The sequence below is a fragment of the Chironomus tepperi genome, unplaced genomic scaffold, assembly GCF_022539635.2.
Source record: "Chironomus tepperi strain 1889 unplaced genomic scaffold, CSIRO-AGI_Ctep_v1 contig_67, whole genome shotgun sequence".
NCBI lineage: Eukaryota > Metazoa > Arthropoda > Insecta > Diptera > Chironomidae > Chironomus > Chironomus tepperi.
This window is the reverse complement of record NW_027226189.1, coordinates 198,409-215,649: the sequence shown is the minus strand read 5'-3', so window position 1 is coordinate 215,649 and position 17,241 is coordinate 198,409. Positions and strand designations below refer to the sequence as shown.

General features: G+C 32.1%; 4 protein-coding genes across 4 annotated transcripts; 2 read left to right on the top strand and 2 right to left on the bottom strand.

The window, feature by feature from the left end:
• Positions 1-56: 56 nt before the first annotated feature.
• Positions 57-5,855, bottom strand: fab1 (fab1 kinase). The gene is made up of 4 exons (XM_070653126.1): positions 5,220-5,855; positions 1,707-4,982; positions 642-1,601; positions 57-490 (listed from the first exon to the last, which is right to left on the bottom strand). The coding sequence occupies exons 1-4, from the start codon at positions 5,710-5,712 to the stop codon at positions 141-143; spliced, it is 5,079 nt and encodes a 1,692-aa protein (XP_070509227.1). The 5' UTR covers positions 5,713-5,855; the 3' UTR covers positions 57-140.
• A 774-nt stretch (positions 5,856-6,629) lies between these two features.
• On the top strand, positions 6,630-8,432 carry LOC139100459 (cilia- and flagella-associated protein 91-like). Its single transcript, XM_070653049.1, has one exon. The coding sequence runs from the start codon at positions 6,630-6,632 to the stop codon at positions 8,430-8,432; it is 1,803 nt and encodes a 600-aa protein (XP_070509150.1).
• A 739-nt stretch (positions 8,433-9,171) lies between these two features.
• Positions 9,172-9,825, top strand: Dsk (Drosulfakinin). The gene is made up of 2 exons (XM_070653214.1): positions 9,172-9,506; positions 9,564-9,825. The coding sequence occupies exons 1-2, from the start codon at positions 9,229-9,231 to the stop codon at positions 9,628-9,630; spliced, it is 345 nt and encodes a 114-aa protein (XP_070509315.1). The 5' UTR covers positions 9,172-9,228; the 3' UTR covers positions 9,631-9,825.
• Positions 9,826-9,843: 18 nt separating this feature from the next.
• Positions 9,844-16,159, bottom strand: LOC139100457 (piezo-type mechanosensitive ion channel component-like). The gene is made up of 12 exons (XM_070653048.1): positions 15,429-16,159; positions 15,273-15,368; positions 14,427-15,218; positions 14,233-14,330; positions 13,258-13,824; positions 13,132-13,203; positions 12,937-13,075; positions 11,911-12,819; positions 11,469-11,848; positions 10,583-11,376; positions 10,232-10,442; positions 9,844-10,099 (listed from the first exon to the last, which is right to left on the bottom strand). The coding sequence occupies exons 1-12, from the start codon at positions 16,137-16,139 to the stop codon at positions 9,844-9,846; spliced, it is 5,025 nt and encodes a 1,674-aa protein (XP_070509149.1). The 5' UTR covers positions 16,140-16,159.
• Between the last annotated feature and the right edge of the window lie 1,082 nt (positions 16,160-17,241).

Below are 17,241 nucleotides of genomic sequence, written 5' to 3'. Positions count from 1 at the left end.
AAAGGAACTGAAACTTCTTAAAATTCAAATCAGCTGAGAAATTTAAGCTTCAAAAGTACGTTATTTCCATGAATTTTTATTAGACATTTTCATTTTAGTAAATCGAATTAAATTTGGTTAAAATAGTACAATAGCAATGATTAATAACTGTTATTATTCTTCATTATATCCTCCCATCTATCAGGAACTGCTAGAAAATATCGATCCATTGCTTCAATAAATCTATTTTTATAAACATTCGGTGAAACTATTGTCGGTAATTTTGTTTGATCCACGACTTGCTTAAAGTACGATTCAATTCTCTTGTCAAGAGTAAATTTACGAATGTAGTCAATGATGCCAACAATCAGATTGTTGCTATCATCTAATCCAACTAGTAACGAATAATCCATAACATGGTTCTTTTCAAGGAAACTCGAGTCACGACAAATTGCATCGCGCAAAATTGTTCGGGAATGTGTTAGTATGTAGAGTGGTTTTGACCAAGATGCTGTAAAGATATTTAAGATTAAAAATTTAAAAGATTCAGAAAATATAACGGTTAAATAAATTTTGAAAGTTTCGTTAAAATTTTGAACTTTTCGTTAAATACCTAATTTAAAAAATAACCGTTGCAAAATCATTAAGAAAATTTTACTCACATTTAATTAAATTCTCATCAAGTAAGACAGTTTCTCCAATCTGCACTGTCGGATCAACCAAACGATTTCGTTCTGAGCCTTTCAAGTCGTACTTATTTGCTATTATTCTATCACAAAACAGATTTTCAATGACCAGAACTGCTCTTTCGCTCACAGATTCCTTTTTCTTAATAATTACTTTGTAGATTCCAAAAATTTTAGCTAATAAAGTCGGTAAATTCTTCTGAATACATCCATTAATGTACTCGAAGTAATTTGGTGCAAATTTCTCAAACTCTCCAATATCTTGCTTTGACATTTCCTTCAAAACGAATCGATCGTCTGTAGTTTTGCTGAATTTCGAGCCACTTTTTCCACCTCTTGCTTCCCATCGCATACTTTGACTTAATGATCGAGCATAACTCTTTCTCACTTCATCATTCATTGCTGATTCGTCGCTGTATTGTGTCTTATTTGGAACTATTAAACATTTGTTCCTTAAATCATCAAATTCCTTTGCAAAATAGCTTTTGCATGTAAATTGTGTCGTTGAATCTTGGAACTGAATTTCAACATGACTGTTATTATTCTTTTTGTTGTTCTTATCATTTGATTCCTTGCTAGTTGTTCCTTCCTTTTCGTCTATTTCTATTGAACTGTCACTTGGATTCTTCCTTTTCAAATTTGGGCTGCTATTTCCAACAAATTCAGTCGATGCATACATAAAGTTCTCAAGCATCTTCTTGTAATCATAAGACATGAGACTGTATGATATTATTGAACTCAGATCTTGGTCATGTACGAGAATTGGGAACTGTCCAATTTGTAAGCAATAATGCTGATTGACAGTAAAAGGTGTTTGAAGTGGATTTTGATCGGAACTTGATGGAAGAATTGTGCTTAAAAGTTTCCTGATTGTTTTCTTGTCAATTTTGTCCTTCTTTTCGTTTTGTAGCTCATCAATAGATCGACTCATTATGCCTGTTTGAAATTGAAAAAATAACGGTTGGAAATTATTTGAAAAATAATGGTTCAAAAATTTTAAAAAATAACGGTAAAAACTTGAAATTTGCCGACCAGACTTACCTTCATTCGTTTCAAACTCCAAATCATCACTGCTGAATGCAGAATCATCAAGATCATCTGGAACTTCAACAGTTTGTTGAGAAGCTGATTCATTTTTCTGTGCATTCTTAAGCTGACTTGCTGCTTCATTCAATCTTGGTCCCCACAATTCTATACTGTCTGCAAGTTCCTTATGCATCATGTAAATTGCATCATTAATTTCATGCTCATAAACTTCATTTGATGACAATAGAAGATAGACAACATCTACACGATGTTTAAAGAATAAACGATCGCGATGAAGTCCCTTCTTTAAATCTTCCAGCATTGGTGTTTTCACTTCCGTTGATAAATTTGCTAATTTCTCATGAATCTTTGCATAAACTTCATATCCTTTAACTGAGAATTGCTTGATTTTTTCCGTGAAAGATTTTTTATCGATTATTTCCGGACATTTTAAAGGAAGATACAGAAGTGGAAGCTTAATTTCCCAAATTTCTATTGGCGTGTACATAAAACTGACAATAACTCCATTATTAGCAAAGTACTGGATATGATCATGATACAGTGAATGGCCACAAGCTGATTGTTGATTAATTTGCATAGCATTTGGATCATCTTGATCAATATTTCGGCGTGTATAAAAGCTTCCATGAAATTTAAGTTCCAAAAATTTAGCAAATGATAAGCACCAAGTATCTGAAGACATAGGAACACTTTGAGTCATTACATTACAAATTGTACAGCGAGAAGTCATTAAAATACTCGAAGATTCATTCTTATTATGATCCGTGTCCAATTTGACCTGAACGACTCCATTTGAATGCGCATATCGCCTGACGTGATCCATCATTGGCAGTTTGCATGACTGACAAATGTAGGAATTACGGAAGCAATAACGTTCAAGGAATAATCCAAGCATAATATCATCTTGTCCATAGAAATGCATGTCAAGTAGTAATGGCTGTGCACAGAAGGATGTAGGCAATTCCTTATTGCTGTTTAAGTAGAAGCTACAGAATAGAACTGGAAGTCTTTGATGATTATAAATGTCAAATGCATCCCTCAAGTGATCAGAAATTGATTTTTGGCGCGAAACATTTTTAGAACTTTCCGGTTTCTTTTCAATAATCTTCATTCTAGCTACTTTTGGATATGTGAAGCCACTCCTTCGGAAGTCAGCAAGTGCTGTTTGTACATCTTTATCATCTGCTGGCTTTGTTATTTTCATTGTTAGGAATTCATGTGGTGGTTTGAGATTATTTGGTTCCTCATCATTTTTGATACTTAAATTCGCTTCCGTTTTGTCAATTTTCTCACTTTTATTGCCTGCCCATTGCCTTGAATAGAACAATTCGTTAGGAAAGTATTTCCTCAATTCACATCTCCTTCCAGCTTCTGTTTCTAAGTACGGCAATGGAAAATTAATAAATGGACTTATTGACAAAATTGTTGATGCTAAGGATGTCCTGAATTTATTATCAAATGAATCTTGAACTTGTAGCTGAACAAATTCTCCAACATTAGTTTCAAATGTCAATGGATCAGCCCTTAAAGGATCTGAAAAGTCAGCAACATTTTTCCTTGAAATTTCACTTTTTGATGTCTCTGAAATTTCGGATATAGAAGGAAGTAAGACTTTTTGTTCTGCCGGACTTTGATCAATCGAATCAAATATATTTGCCTTCTTTAATGGCGGCTGAGCAAAGCTATCCAATAAATAAGACAGTTCCAATCGCCAATTATATCTTGAAAACAGCAAGAAACTCGAAACTTTTTTAAGTCTCACTAATTCGTCCTCAGTTCCTCCACGTAGTAGCAAGGAACATCCTCTTTGACTATATGGAATATCAAAGAACATGAGACTTTTAGCAGTTCCGTTAGATTCAATGAAATTTTTGACATAAAATCTCTTGCAAGTTCCAAGTTTTGGCTTTCCAATATTTGAGTCAATTGAAGTCACAATGTCACATTGCATGCATCTAGCAAGTCTCTCAAAAACTGACAATTTAACATCCAACACTAATGTTATTCCATTATCACGAAGCAGATCTTGTGCGATTCCTGCAACATTTTTATGTACAAGAACTACGTCTGGATTTAATGATAAAATGCGAGAAGTTACGTTCCTTAAATATTCCTTTTCCTGGAGAATTAATGATTCAATTGTGACAAATTTTCCTTCTACACGCTGATAAGCAATAGGACATTGAAGCAAAAGCACTTTTGGATTATCAATTTTAGTTTTCATATCTTTATGCGCGACATTCTTACTGAATACAACACCACCAATAATTGTAGATTCATTTCTAGTTCCACCAGATATTTTCTTAATATTAACAAAGTTACGGACATCCATAGAATCAAGAACACGATTAAATTCAGGATGAATTGCATGAGCAATTCTGGCACATTGAGTAATTAATACTTTAGACCATGATAAATCTAAATTTTCAGTACGTAGTAGTTGCTGTAAAAGCAGTTCTTCATGCTCACAATAAGCTTCAAGTAAAGGTTTTGAGCCCACGGTTGATAAAATTGAATTTTGGAGTTCACTTTCCTTACTATTTTCATATACGTACATGCTTGGTGGAATTATGTCATCAATTATAGATTCATCATATAAAGATTCTGCTGTACATACAGCATCAGTTACAATGTTCTCTTCCATTTCAATTTCATCCAATTTTTGAAGTTTATAGAATAAATTTTCATTAAAATCAACATGAAATGTATCGCTACTTGTTGCTTCATTGCTGTTTTCATAAATCAATAATGGAACCATAAAACCAGCTTCAATCATTGCATTCAAAACAGCAACAGCTTGTTGTTTATTTGATGACTTTTGATTTGATATTAGAAAATTTATTAAATCAATTCCTTTATGCTGTTGAGTTGTTGATAATAAGGAATTAATCATGTCTTCATAAAGAGATTTTAGTGTATTTGACTGCTGTAAAATTGTCTTTCGATCAGCATTACTCAGTGCACTTGTATTTGTCACTAATCTCTCTTCTTGATATCCAACAGACACTTTTCGATGACTTGGGCTTGTTTCTGTTGAACTACTTTGATTGGAACTGCTGCTCATTGATCCTACAAACTTATTGGAAAGATCTTCTTCCAAAGCTTGTAGATCAGATTTTAAGTCTGCATTTATGTCGGGTGATTTTATGTATGATAATACAACTTTAGAGCAGTACGTACAAACACGAAGGTCACCTGAACATTTTATTATTTTGCCTGGTATAATTTGGTTGCAACATTTCGAACAAAATATTTGCCCACATAATCGACCTTTAAGAAACAAACAAAGAAAGTAATTCATGCATTAGAAATCAATATGTTTAGCTATAGTTTTCAAATTTTGTCTGTCTTTGAAGAGTCAAAATAAAAATTTATTGAAAAATAACAGTCAAATTAATTTTGAAAAATAACGGTCGTATTTTTTTCGAAAAAATAACAAACAAAATTCCTATCAAGATTGACGGGTAAATTCACAAGTAGACAGTCAAAAATAACAACGAAACTTACAGTGATGTTTTCGCCTGAATGTTGTAAATTTCAAGGCACAATCGTAACATTCTCTCGATTTATCGTCAGGCATCCACAATTTTTTTAATTCTGTATTTTTGTAGTCGTTGAGGTCTTTATCTCTTAGCGCAATCAAATTACTGATTCGCTTTATTACATTTAATGATGTTCGGCCTTGTGAAGTGTCAACTTGATAGACAGTGGGCGTTTGTTGCTCTTTTTTCTGCTCTAATGTAGTACTGCTTGATAAACTTGACGGAATTGATGCCGATGATGAAGTTTCACTATTTTCGTCTTCATTTTGTGGAGTTTGAGTTTGTTGTTGTGCTTGAGTTGTAATTGAAGTAGCTCCAATGTCAGCATTTACATTATTACATGCTTCATAAATTTTATTTACCAACTTTGATATCACTGTTTCATTCTGTTCTTCCTCAAAATTTCTAGCAAATTCGGTTAGCACTGATATATTATGCAAATTTTTGTTCACATTCATAGTCTTTATAATATTTACACCACTGTTTTCGCACTTATAGTTCAATTATTTATTATTTTAATTAGCATTAATTAATTCACTTTGAGGCAATTTAAGAGAAAGTTTCTCGCTTGAAGAATCTTTTATGAATTGCTATTATTTAATGTATCATCTGAATGACGAGTCATGATTGCTAGGTCCAACCATTTGTCTTCCTGTATAAATAAACATGAGATCAACAAACTAGGCTTACTAAATTGAATTAATTACTTACAACTTCTTTCATTGTCTGATGTTCACAATCTTCTGGATCTGGTAATTTATCTAATGGCAACAAAATATCTTCATTTGGAAGTTTATCGTTGCGCCACTCAATATCGATTAAATCTATTAATGCTTCATCAGTCATTGGCTGGAATTAATGATGTTAATTAAATATTTGTTGAATTTTTGTGTAATATTTTTGTAAACAATTATTTCACAATTTACCTGATTATCCATAGCTTAATTTCATTAATTTTGAATGAGGTTCTTTCTATAGAATGAAATAGAACTAGCTAAGATTGTGAAATCTTGCGCTAATTAAGAAAAATTGAATAAATTGTACTTTGTTTTTGTTTTGAAAAAAATCAAACAGGGGAAAAACAGATGTACTGAAATCATAAACAGAGTAGGCCGCCCCTAAATTTTTGAATTTGAATATTTTTTACCAGTTGAATAACGAATTTTTCTTAAATCAGTCTTTATTATAATACAATTCTTATCACAGCAGATTAGCAGCAATGTATACATACAAAAGTCATCATGAATCTTCAACGCGTGCATTCGATCACTTGTATGACCCAAATTTCATCAGTAATCAAGGAAAAATTCACTATTTAAACTGCAAATCGATTCATGAGACAGCACCTGTGCATATACTTCCATGTTTCTACAGCATGTTCTCGGAAGTTCGAAGGAATAAATTTTATTTTCCACAGAGAAATGGATTGCCTTATGATTCCAATGATTGCTACCCTAAAATTGTCAGCAAGAAGTCTGTAAATTACAATTTATTTTCAATGCCATCAAATGTTGAAGTTGATGAGAATATTTATCGTTTTGAGCCTAAACGTCCACTTCCAATAATAACCAAAAAGAACAAAATTTCACAAACGAACTATCGAGAGGCGGAAATGCAGACAGAACCTTATTTACCCCAGCCAAAATTGAGAACCGGGGAAACAAAACTTCCAGAAATCGTTTATGTTGAATGCAACGAGGAACCAGACCTGAGAGATATTGAAAAGATTGAAAGAGATACAATTAGAAGAAAATGGGAAGACAATTTGAGACAACTGCCAATGAGTCTAGATGAAAAAGTGAAGCAGATGAAAGTTTTTGAGATTCGAGAGCAATTGTTACGTGAAAAGGAACTGCATGAGATTCAGGAGGAAAGATTCGAATACGTTCTTAATGAGATGAATCAAAGAGAAGTAGTTGCAAGCCAAAAATGTAGAGAAAAGCTCCTAAATGTCTATAAAAGTGCTTCCGAAATGGGTATTAGGGAACGAGCTAAAATGGAAGCCAGGAATGAACGGAAATTAAGGCAGTTGTCACGAATCAACAACAGCAACAAAATTAAGTATCAAAAATCAAATATCCTAAAATCATCAAAGTCAATTGATTTGGGGCAATTGAATCTTTATGATTGTCCAAAAGATCACAAGGTTGACTATGAATGTCCAAAAGATCATAAAATTGACTTAAACGATAACAGAGATGCATTATGGATACCAAAACAAAAAGTCAAGGTAGTCAGACATTGCATGAATAAGGAGAAAATAAGAGATAATCTATACGAAGAAATAAAGCAGCACAATCGAGAATTTGACAAGAATTTAGAACATCAATTCAGTCGTCCAAGATGTCTAGTGACCAATCCAGTTGACATGGTATATGAATGCGGTGGAGATCAAGAAGAAATCCCATTAGATCACATTTTAATCCAAAAGACGATCAAGGGAATAGTCATCCAAAAATCACTTAAGTCAGGCATGAAGGACAATCTAAGGGAAATTCACAAAATCCGAAGATTATATCCAATAAGATGCGTCACAGAACTATTCGACGGTGAGAATTTCATGCCATTTGAAGATGAAGTTCAAACCCAAAGTGATTCATGCTGCAGCAAGGATCTAGCCGAAAATGACATCCAAATGCTAAATCCTCCAGAAATATCAAACGATGAAAAACCATCAGAAGATCCAGAAATGAATGTTGATCTTCAAAATGCAATCACAGAAGTATTACAACAAGCTCTTCTAATTGCACAAGATACAATAAATCGTAAGATTCTTAAAGAAGCCAATGAGCAGAGAGTGCAACGAGAGGAATTAGCACAAATTGAAGCTTTAAAACAAAAACTCAATAAACTGAGAGAGGAACTGACTGAACGTAAAACTGAAATTTTTTACAAAGATTTAATAGCTGAAGTTATTGAAATGGTCATTCCATTGGTAATTGAAGATATATCCGAAAAGGAAGCGATAGAATTTATAATGAAAAAAGCCACAGAAGTTAGTGCTGATGCATGTAATAAAAATATCACTAACAAGGCAAAAATCGAGAAATTTATAAAGGAAATCTTGATACCCCATATTGAAGCAAAGTCTGATGGCAGTAATGAGCATTTAATAGCTTTGTTTGGAAGTTATGATGCGTTTAATTGTTTCATTGACAAATGTTTTTCAACAGATTAATAAATGATTCAATAAACTTATTTTAAAATTGAAGCGTAAGCAATTGACGATCTGATAAGGAATGCAATCTGTAGTGGGAAATGTCAGACAATTAGACTAGAGATCTAGTATTCATATTTAGTAAACTTTGTGAATTGTTTTGAAATTTTTGTGTGTATTCGACAAATTGATTACGTCATTGGGGGTGGTACTTTGATTCATCATTTTCAAGTAATAACGAGAAAATTCTGATGGAAATAAACAGGTATGAATCATTAATTCCAATATAATTGAATAAATGTAATGAAACTAATTTTTTAAAATTTTAACGGTCACTTGAAATTTGAATTATTTAACTTAAAAAAATTTATAACGTTCAGAATGTTTTTGAAAATTCACCACTAAAAATGTAATTTAGTGCTAAAACCTGTGCTAAAATGTGTCTTGACTAAACAATTCAAATAATTTTTTAACCGCTACATTTTTAATATTTTCAGTTCAATTTGTCTATTAAAATATTTCATGAATTTGCACAAAAATCGAAAAAGAAACAACAATTCCGACGAAGAAAAATCGCGCGAGATCAAGTAAATAGTAATCAATATTGACATCTGTTGCTCCTTCCTCTAATAGCTTCCATAATGCACTATGAATATTAAAAAAGGCAGATTCAGTTATGACATCACAATCACAATCAATACAAGTGAAAATAAAAATATAAAACGGCGTGCATCACCATACATTAAATCAGTCTGATAACAGCAAGCAAGTGAAATAGAACAGTTAAGGATAATACAGACAAAAGAATTCATTAAACATGGGATATTTAAGTTTAACAGTCATTACATCCTTCACATTTTTGTTGGCTTATTCATTTTTAATCAGTGGTGCTCATGCAAAATTAGCATCATCATCAGAACAAACAGCACCTGCACCGAATGAATTACAGAAACGTCCATTATGGCAAATGAGAGCATATCCAGTACGCAGACTTAAACCATTATCATTTTATAAGAAAGATTTTCAAAATGATGTTGAATTTGATGATGTGATAAATGATATGGAAAAGAGATTCGATGATTATGGACATATGAGGTGAGTTTTGATATTATTGGATCTTGTGCCTTACTAATATTATATCTAATAATTTAGATTTGGAAAGCGTGGTGTTGGCGAAGACGGATTCGATGACTACGGTCACATGAGATTCGGACGATAAATCAAACAAACTAATTAATGATCTCAAGAACTATCCACCTCATCATATTGAACAATGAATGGCTGATAAGTTGTTCATTTTGGTGACTTTTACACAAAACCGACTTTCTCTTTATTATCCATTTTGGCTGACTTTGAAATTATCTTTGTATTAAAATAAAATTAGACTATGTGAATTGCAAATTAACAGGAATAATTTATATATTTTATTTAATTAAGATTGCTTATATTTTGTCCATTTTATAAGAGTTTCAGGTGAACGATATAAGAAAAATAATTTAGCGACTAGATCTTCCTCTAATGAATACTGCTTAGCTTCTCTGACCATGTAAATGTTTCTACATAAATTGAGTATTTTATCAGGACTTGGAAGTTCCTCAACAATCATATTCACTGTTCCTGAATTTATGAGTGCTGACCGCAAGATTCTTGAGAAAAAGAAGACTACTGTTATGTAGAAACCAAGTAATCTGGAATGAAATAAACCGGCAATAAGTTATTCCAAAAATAACCGTCAAGAAAATTTTGAAATTTCAATATGTATTAAAATAACGATCAAAAATGTGTCAAGGCTAAAATAAATTAAAGGAGTGAAAACTCACCCTTTTGCTGCCCAACTGCTGATTTCCGACGGGAATAGCTTGTCAGTAAAAAGATATACATTCAAATATTTATAACAGTCATGATGTGGAATGTGCCAAAGTAAATCCTTGCAATCATCATCCAAGCAATTTTCTTGAACTTTCCACCAGCTAAATCCCAATTCATCAGATTGCATGCTGATTTCAATATCTCTCATACCATCATGTTTTTCTAAAAAAATTAGTTACAAAAGTAGACATTTATAGGATCATGATCTATCCTAATAGTACAAAATGTGTGACGATAATAACGCCTTCCTGTGTTTATTGCACAGTAATCAAGTTGTTGCGCAATTAAAGTTGTTTACTTACGATCTGATTTACTTGCAAGTTGTTCTACGACAGAAGCTTTTCCAGAGCTGCTTACGTGAATGTATTTAGGTAAAAGCTTTGGTATAACTAACGTATTTGTGGATTTTCCTTCAAGTATGTCAATTAAAAGCTCTCTTTCCTCTGTGCTTGATATGGTATATTGGAACTTTTGTAATGCTTCTTTGTCCTTTAAATAGCCGAGATCATTAATTTTATATCTTGCAGTTATTGCTACAGATCTATTATATTTCAAGTCATCAATCATATTCTTTAAATTTGGAGGTGAAATTTGCCACAATCCAGAAGCACTCACACTCGTTTGGACCAGCATAATGTCATTTTCATCAAAATCATTTAAAAATGTCGTTGCCATTTGATTCTTGCCATATAAACTTTTCAATTTGTTCCAGTCAGACTCATTAAATTTAATAATTTGTTCAGCTCGGACGTCAATTTTATAAATCGGCTCATATGTTCCTATCCTAAGTGTCAACGTGACAGTTCTAGGAACATTACTTTGCCCAAGTGATGGACTATATGCAAATAACAGCAAAGGAAACCAAATTATTCCAATAATTAATGCAGTTAGTCCACCGCCTAAGATAATTTTGACGACCAATGACTTCTTCTCGCCACGCTTTGATTTCTTTGCGAATTCTCTTATGCATTTAACTTGAAATACTTGTGCGAAAATCGTCTCTACTTTCATCCATTCAGAGAAGCTCAATGATGTCGATGTAAATGTCCAGTCAATCAATGTTCTTAATTCAAATAAGAAAGGAATCGCCATAAATCTTGAAAAAATAAAATAATAAATTAACGGTCAAAAAATATTTGAAAAATAATGGAGAAAAATTTAAAAAAATTTTTAACGGTTATCTCTAACATTTTAAATCCAATTGAATGAAGCAAATTGAATTTCCGCATAAGAAAATTTCCCAAAACTCTCGCCGGATATCCACATCGAATTTGATAAGCAGAAAGAAGAAAATAAATAAATTTAATGATGTAAAACAGAATGGGCGGAGATGTTGCATTAAATTTTCGATTTGTTTTGACAGGCAAGATGAAAAACATCCAGCTATGAATGGTGATGATCGTGATGTAGTGGAAAATGACTTTTCCGAGCATGTTTTTACGTAAATATAGCATTCTGTCAATTATTATTACAATAAATTGCATTATGATTAAGAAGAGTAAAGACGTCGGAACTTTGTTTTCTTCAAAGTAATTTAGTATGCTCTTTGAATCGTCTGTCGATTGAATCTGCAGACGAAATAATCGATGAGATAATTTTTATTATTTCTCAAATGCCAACAACAACCTACCGCAAATTTACTGAATCCAAAAAGCAGCACAAAGAAATTCATAAAGTCGCATAAAAAACAAAATGTGTAGACGTCAACAGATTTTCGTGGGATGTGATGTTTTGGTACTAAAAATTTGATAAAATCTATTAGCAATGAAAAGTACTGCTTGAATGACAACACAATAACGGATGAATAGAAATGGACTGGATCTACAAGTTCATGCTCGACCATCACTAATTCATTAATTTTGAAATTTTTCTTCGTGTCTGCTGGATCTATTGGATAGAGCTTAATAGTTGAATCTCCTTGTGTTATCATTATTGACAATTTTCCTAAATTATCATTGAAAATGTCTTCATTTGCCTTTAAAATTTCCTTTTTACTCTTGATCACTTCCTTTAAAGTACTTTTTTGATTCTGTTCGGCATCACGCACCTCAACTTTCATGACTATTTTGGAACTAGACTCATCTAACAACTTATTCGTACTTCCATCTACTTCATTCTTAATCTCATCGCTAATAACTCTCTTAGCTTCCTTCTTATCTTTCTGAATAAGCTTGATTAAATTATTTGTTTTGGCATTTCTCATGTCTAATTCATATGATCCAGCTAAGAACTCATTTTCATCAGTCTTCCATATTCCAAACATTTTCTGTACACTTCGATGGATGAAAAGTGCAAGCAGCAAAAGTAAATCGAAGAACACAAAATGATTTCGATTGTCAATTCCCAGCAATTGAACAAGATAATGCTTCGTATCCCACCAAATTATGTTAAATTGCGATACACACTTTAATAAAATTATTGACTGTGTATACGCAATTAAAATGATCCAAAATGTCTTTTTGGGACGTGGGAATGTCAGTGTTGCCCAGAAAAATATTAAAAGTGGCATGGTTAATGACAGAATGTTGGCATAAAAGCACTGAAATTAAAATATTAATATTTATTTAAGAAAGCTTTCAAGCAACTGTTGCATCAACAGTTGAGTCAATAAATCTGTTGTATGGTTTTCATAAAGCTCAAATAAAATCATAGCTACCTGATTAATCAAAATTAGCATGTAGATCAACAAGTCTGTATGTGTGAGTGTTATGTATAAAAGCTCACACAAGGATTCCTTCACAGTCACATCTTCTGGCTTTACGACTCCATAGAGCCTGACATTTGAGTTTTTCCAGCTAATAATGAATTAAGGACGTCAAATTTCTCTTAAGGCACAAAAATAAAGACTTACAATTTTTCATCAATTTTCTTCAGCACATATGTGTGTCTTGATCTTTCAGCAGTGTTGCTAAGTGTGTTATATCTATAAAAATGTTAATTAAGATAAAAAGGAATATTTATTTAACAATATACTTACATCATGTCACGTGAAGAATTTCTGGCCAAAGTTTCCTTCAAAAACTTTCGTTCTTCTTCCAAAGCTTTAACTATCAATGTGTGCTTTCTTGAAAGCTTGTGTAATTTGTAGGTTATGCTTAGCACATATTTTGATAGCTTTGAAGTAAGATTTCTTGATTTATTGAGGAGATTTTCTACAACTTCCTTCGGCTTTTCAGTGGTATTTTCAGTTTCGATGCTCACTTTCTTGGAATTTTCTTCGTTCTCAAAATAAAGTACTAGTGATTTTTGCGGCAATTTTCTGTCCATAAATTCCACTTCTTCAAGAAAATCTTCCTCAAACATGTAATAATCGCCATTTCTCACTGCAATGTCATGTCTTTTGATGTTTCCATCTCTGATATTTTTCTCGGTTGCCAATTGTGTGATTACTTCCATTTTTTTCTTAATTACTTCTAAAGTTTTGTTTTCTTCCTCAATTGCTGTTGTAATTTCTTGAATACGTATTTCTTCCATGATCTGAGCTCCTCGTGCAGCCAATAAATTGGTAATGTATGTGTCATAGACTGTATCATAAAAGTAAACGCTTGAAAAAATCCGTCTTTGAAATATGATAAGGAAGAATAGGACAACGTCTGAGATGTAGATTGTTTGACTCAAAATATTATTGCAAAATGTTTCTCTATCATCAGTCATAACGCACGGAAAGTCAAGAAGCTTCAAAATCCAGCAAACATTTGACGGAATTTCATCTCTCAACAGACATCCAAAGACTTTTACTCCATATCGAGTTAACATCACGCAAACATTATAGATCAACAACATATTCCACCATTTCTTAATTGTTTTTAATGGCTTTGAATAAAAATCAGCTCCTTGCCAAAAGAAGATGAAAGATGCCGTGATATATCCCAAAGCAAAAATTCGAGAATTTATAGTTCCAATAAAAAACATTGAAGAAAGCATTATCCACAAATGGCACTTAAAAATTAACTTTTTCAGTAAGTCCTTTACAGAATTAAATAAATCAGTTCCATCATACTCAAATAAATTGGATATTTTGAGATTCTTCGGTGTAGAAAACACAGAAAACTGTTGAAAAAAGAAATTATATTTTTAAATTATGTTAGGAAACTATACAAAATCCTAATTATATTCAGAATTTGTATGGTTTTAGATGAAACTTACCTGACAGCCAAGAACAATCAGCAATCCAAAATCATATGTCAATATCCAAGGATTCTCGTGTAAATTCTTCAATGTTTTAGAAGTTGGTGAGATTGTACTTTCCATTCTCGATTGAAAACCATGACATTTTTTGAATAGTACGAAGAACCCAATAATCATTGATTGCAGGACTACAGAAAATGACACAAAGAATGTCGTAATTATCCAAAATATCTTGAGTTGTCGTCGTTTTAGGAATGTCAAGACAACAAAAAATGGCACATAAAAAACGGATATAAAGTCTAATCTTGAAAACATGAGGATTAAAAACGTTAACATGGTCAGTTCCACTCCAAAATTTTGATATCCATAATCGATGAAAAATTTAATAAAATATGTGACGTCAGTATTGTCAGATCTGAATATTGTCTTTGGTACTTCAATTGGGAGTGACTCCTTTTTTCGATTGCATTCTTGTCTGAATTTTAATCCACAATGTATGGTCAACACAACGATGATTATAAAATAAAAGCATATTTTCTGGTAAAATGTATTGTTTGGATCAACATTAAACCATTCTATGAACTCTTTCAACACAAATTTCACATCCAGATTATCATCAATCAAACACTGATCGCTTTGTACAATGGCTTCAGGAAAGAAGTACGTTGCTAGATCATATAACATCATTCCAACAACAAACAGCATTGATATGAATGAAACAGTAATCAAAAATATTTTTCTCAATTTCTCTGATCTGAACATGGCACCAATACTTAAGATCATCATGATGGTCACGTTGACTATTTGAATCTAAAAAGATTTAATATTTCAGACATGTTAAAATTAATTAAATGAATTACTTACTGGACAGCATGCTTTTAAAAAGATTCCAAAGTACACGAATTTCATAAAATGAATCTCACAGAACAGGAGTGAGCTTTCAAGCAGCTCCTTAATTTTCTAAAAAGAGACATTACTTTAGAAATTTAACGATCAACAGTTGTAAGAAATTTGACTTACTTTGACTATGTAGTGCGTTTTATCCTCCTTACCCTTGCTTTCCTTAGCTTTTGCAATTCCACAGCTATCAAAATACTTCAAAAATTTAGCATGAAAGTAGTTGACTTGAATTCCACTCAAAATTGTTATACTGCTTAATGACATTAATTTAATGAATAGCTCTGATGTGACGTATTTTTGAAGTCCAATGGCATTGTAATATGGCAGTTCCAAAAATCCATCAAATTGATAGATGTATGTAACAATTAGGACAAATTTTGTGAAGAAAATCAACACAATCCAATAAGTGTACATTATGTTCTTCCATAATTTGATTGACAGTTGAAAAATCAGCACAAAAACAAAGAACAGCACCATCTTGGCTATTCTAAAAACTGTCATTTGACTTTTCTCGTAGGCAGCATGAATAAATAGTAACAGCATGATGATCCACATCAAGCTGAATGACATAATTTTACTCAATGGCTTTAAAACCAAATTAGTCATTCTGTTCTCCTTAACATCAGCCGTCATATAAATATTTGAAGTAATTGGATCGTATTTCTGCCTCATAATAATCCAAAAAGGAATTGCCAAAATTGATTTAAAGATCAGATGAATTCCTGGATAATTCTTATACTTGATTATTCCTATTTGTTCAATATTGGCACCTTCAATGTTGTAAGGAAGTTCAGCACCAGTAACATTTAGTCCATAAAGATAGTTCAGCATAATAAGCAAACATGCATACGTTGAGATCAGCATAGATATCTTGATTAACTTAGTTCGTTGATTTGACAGTACAAATGTCACGTTAGAAATAAGCAGAAACACAAATCCAAGCCACGAATGATAGGAAATACTCCATATCACCATGCTTATTATGGCAATAATGTAAGCATGTCGGAAAATAAAGCTTTTGAACAATGAAGGAATTTTTGCAATTGATGACAATCTCCTTTCAGCGCTGTACCTCTTCTGTAACTTTTCTAGCTTTATAATCTGTAAAATTATGCTTATTTAGGGATGTACTTAATGTAAATTTCACTTCCTTACCATCATCAATCTCGATATATTTGCAATGATCAAATAAGAAATCATAAGAGCCATTGGATGTAAAAGAAAGTCCCAGTTTAATTTCTTGTTGAACAATATCCCATGATCAGTTACTGTGAATATTTCATAAAGTCCAAGAAGTCTAGCAACAATGCTTTCACTTGGCAAGATTATTTGGAAATAATCGACTTGATATAAAATTATAGTAACTATTTGCAGCATCAAAATCCATGATATTATCCTTAAAATAATTGAAAATTTCTTTTCTAGATCGTGGTTTGAAGCCATATGCATGATTGATGTCAAAAATGTCACAAAATAAATCAAATTTATAGCTGAGACACAAACTGCACCACAAAAACACAATGTGACAATGCTAATCATGGATAATATTTGATTAATCAAGCCATAATTTGTGGAAGTTATATCTGTGGCTGCATTCTGTACTTTAACGTTGTCTAAATTCTGTTTCGTTTCATTCTTATTTCCAATACGTTTGCTTAGTCCAAGGATAAGTGATGTGCTTAAAAGGATGACGAGATCAGGAATGATCGACAAACAAATGTCCCAAATGCTGTAATTAATAAATTTTTATAAGTAATTCGAATAACAGTTTAAGAACTCATACCTCGATTTGTTAAAGTTAATGATTCCAAGAACATCCTGACTGATGATTTTAGGAAGATCCAGTGACTCTCGCACATTTTTCAATTGAAAAGACAGTTGAATGACAAGAGAAACTGTTGAAACAGCAATTAAACAGCTTAAATAGACAATC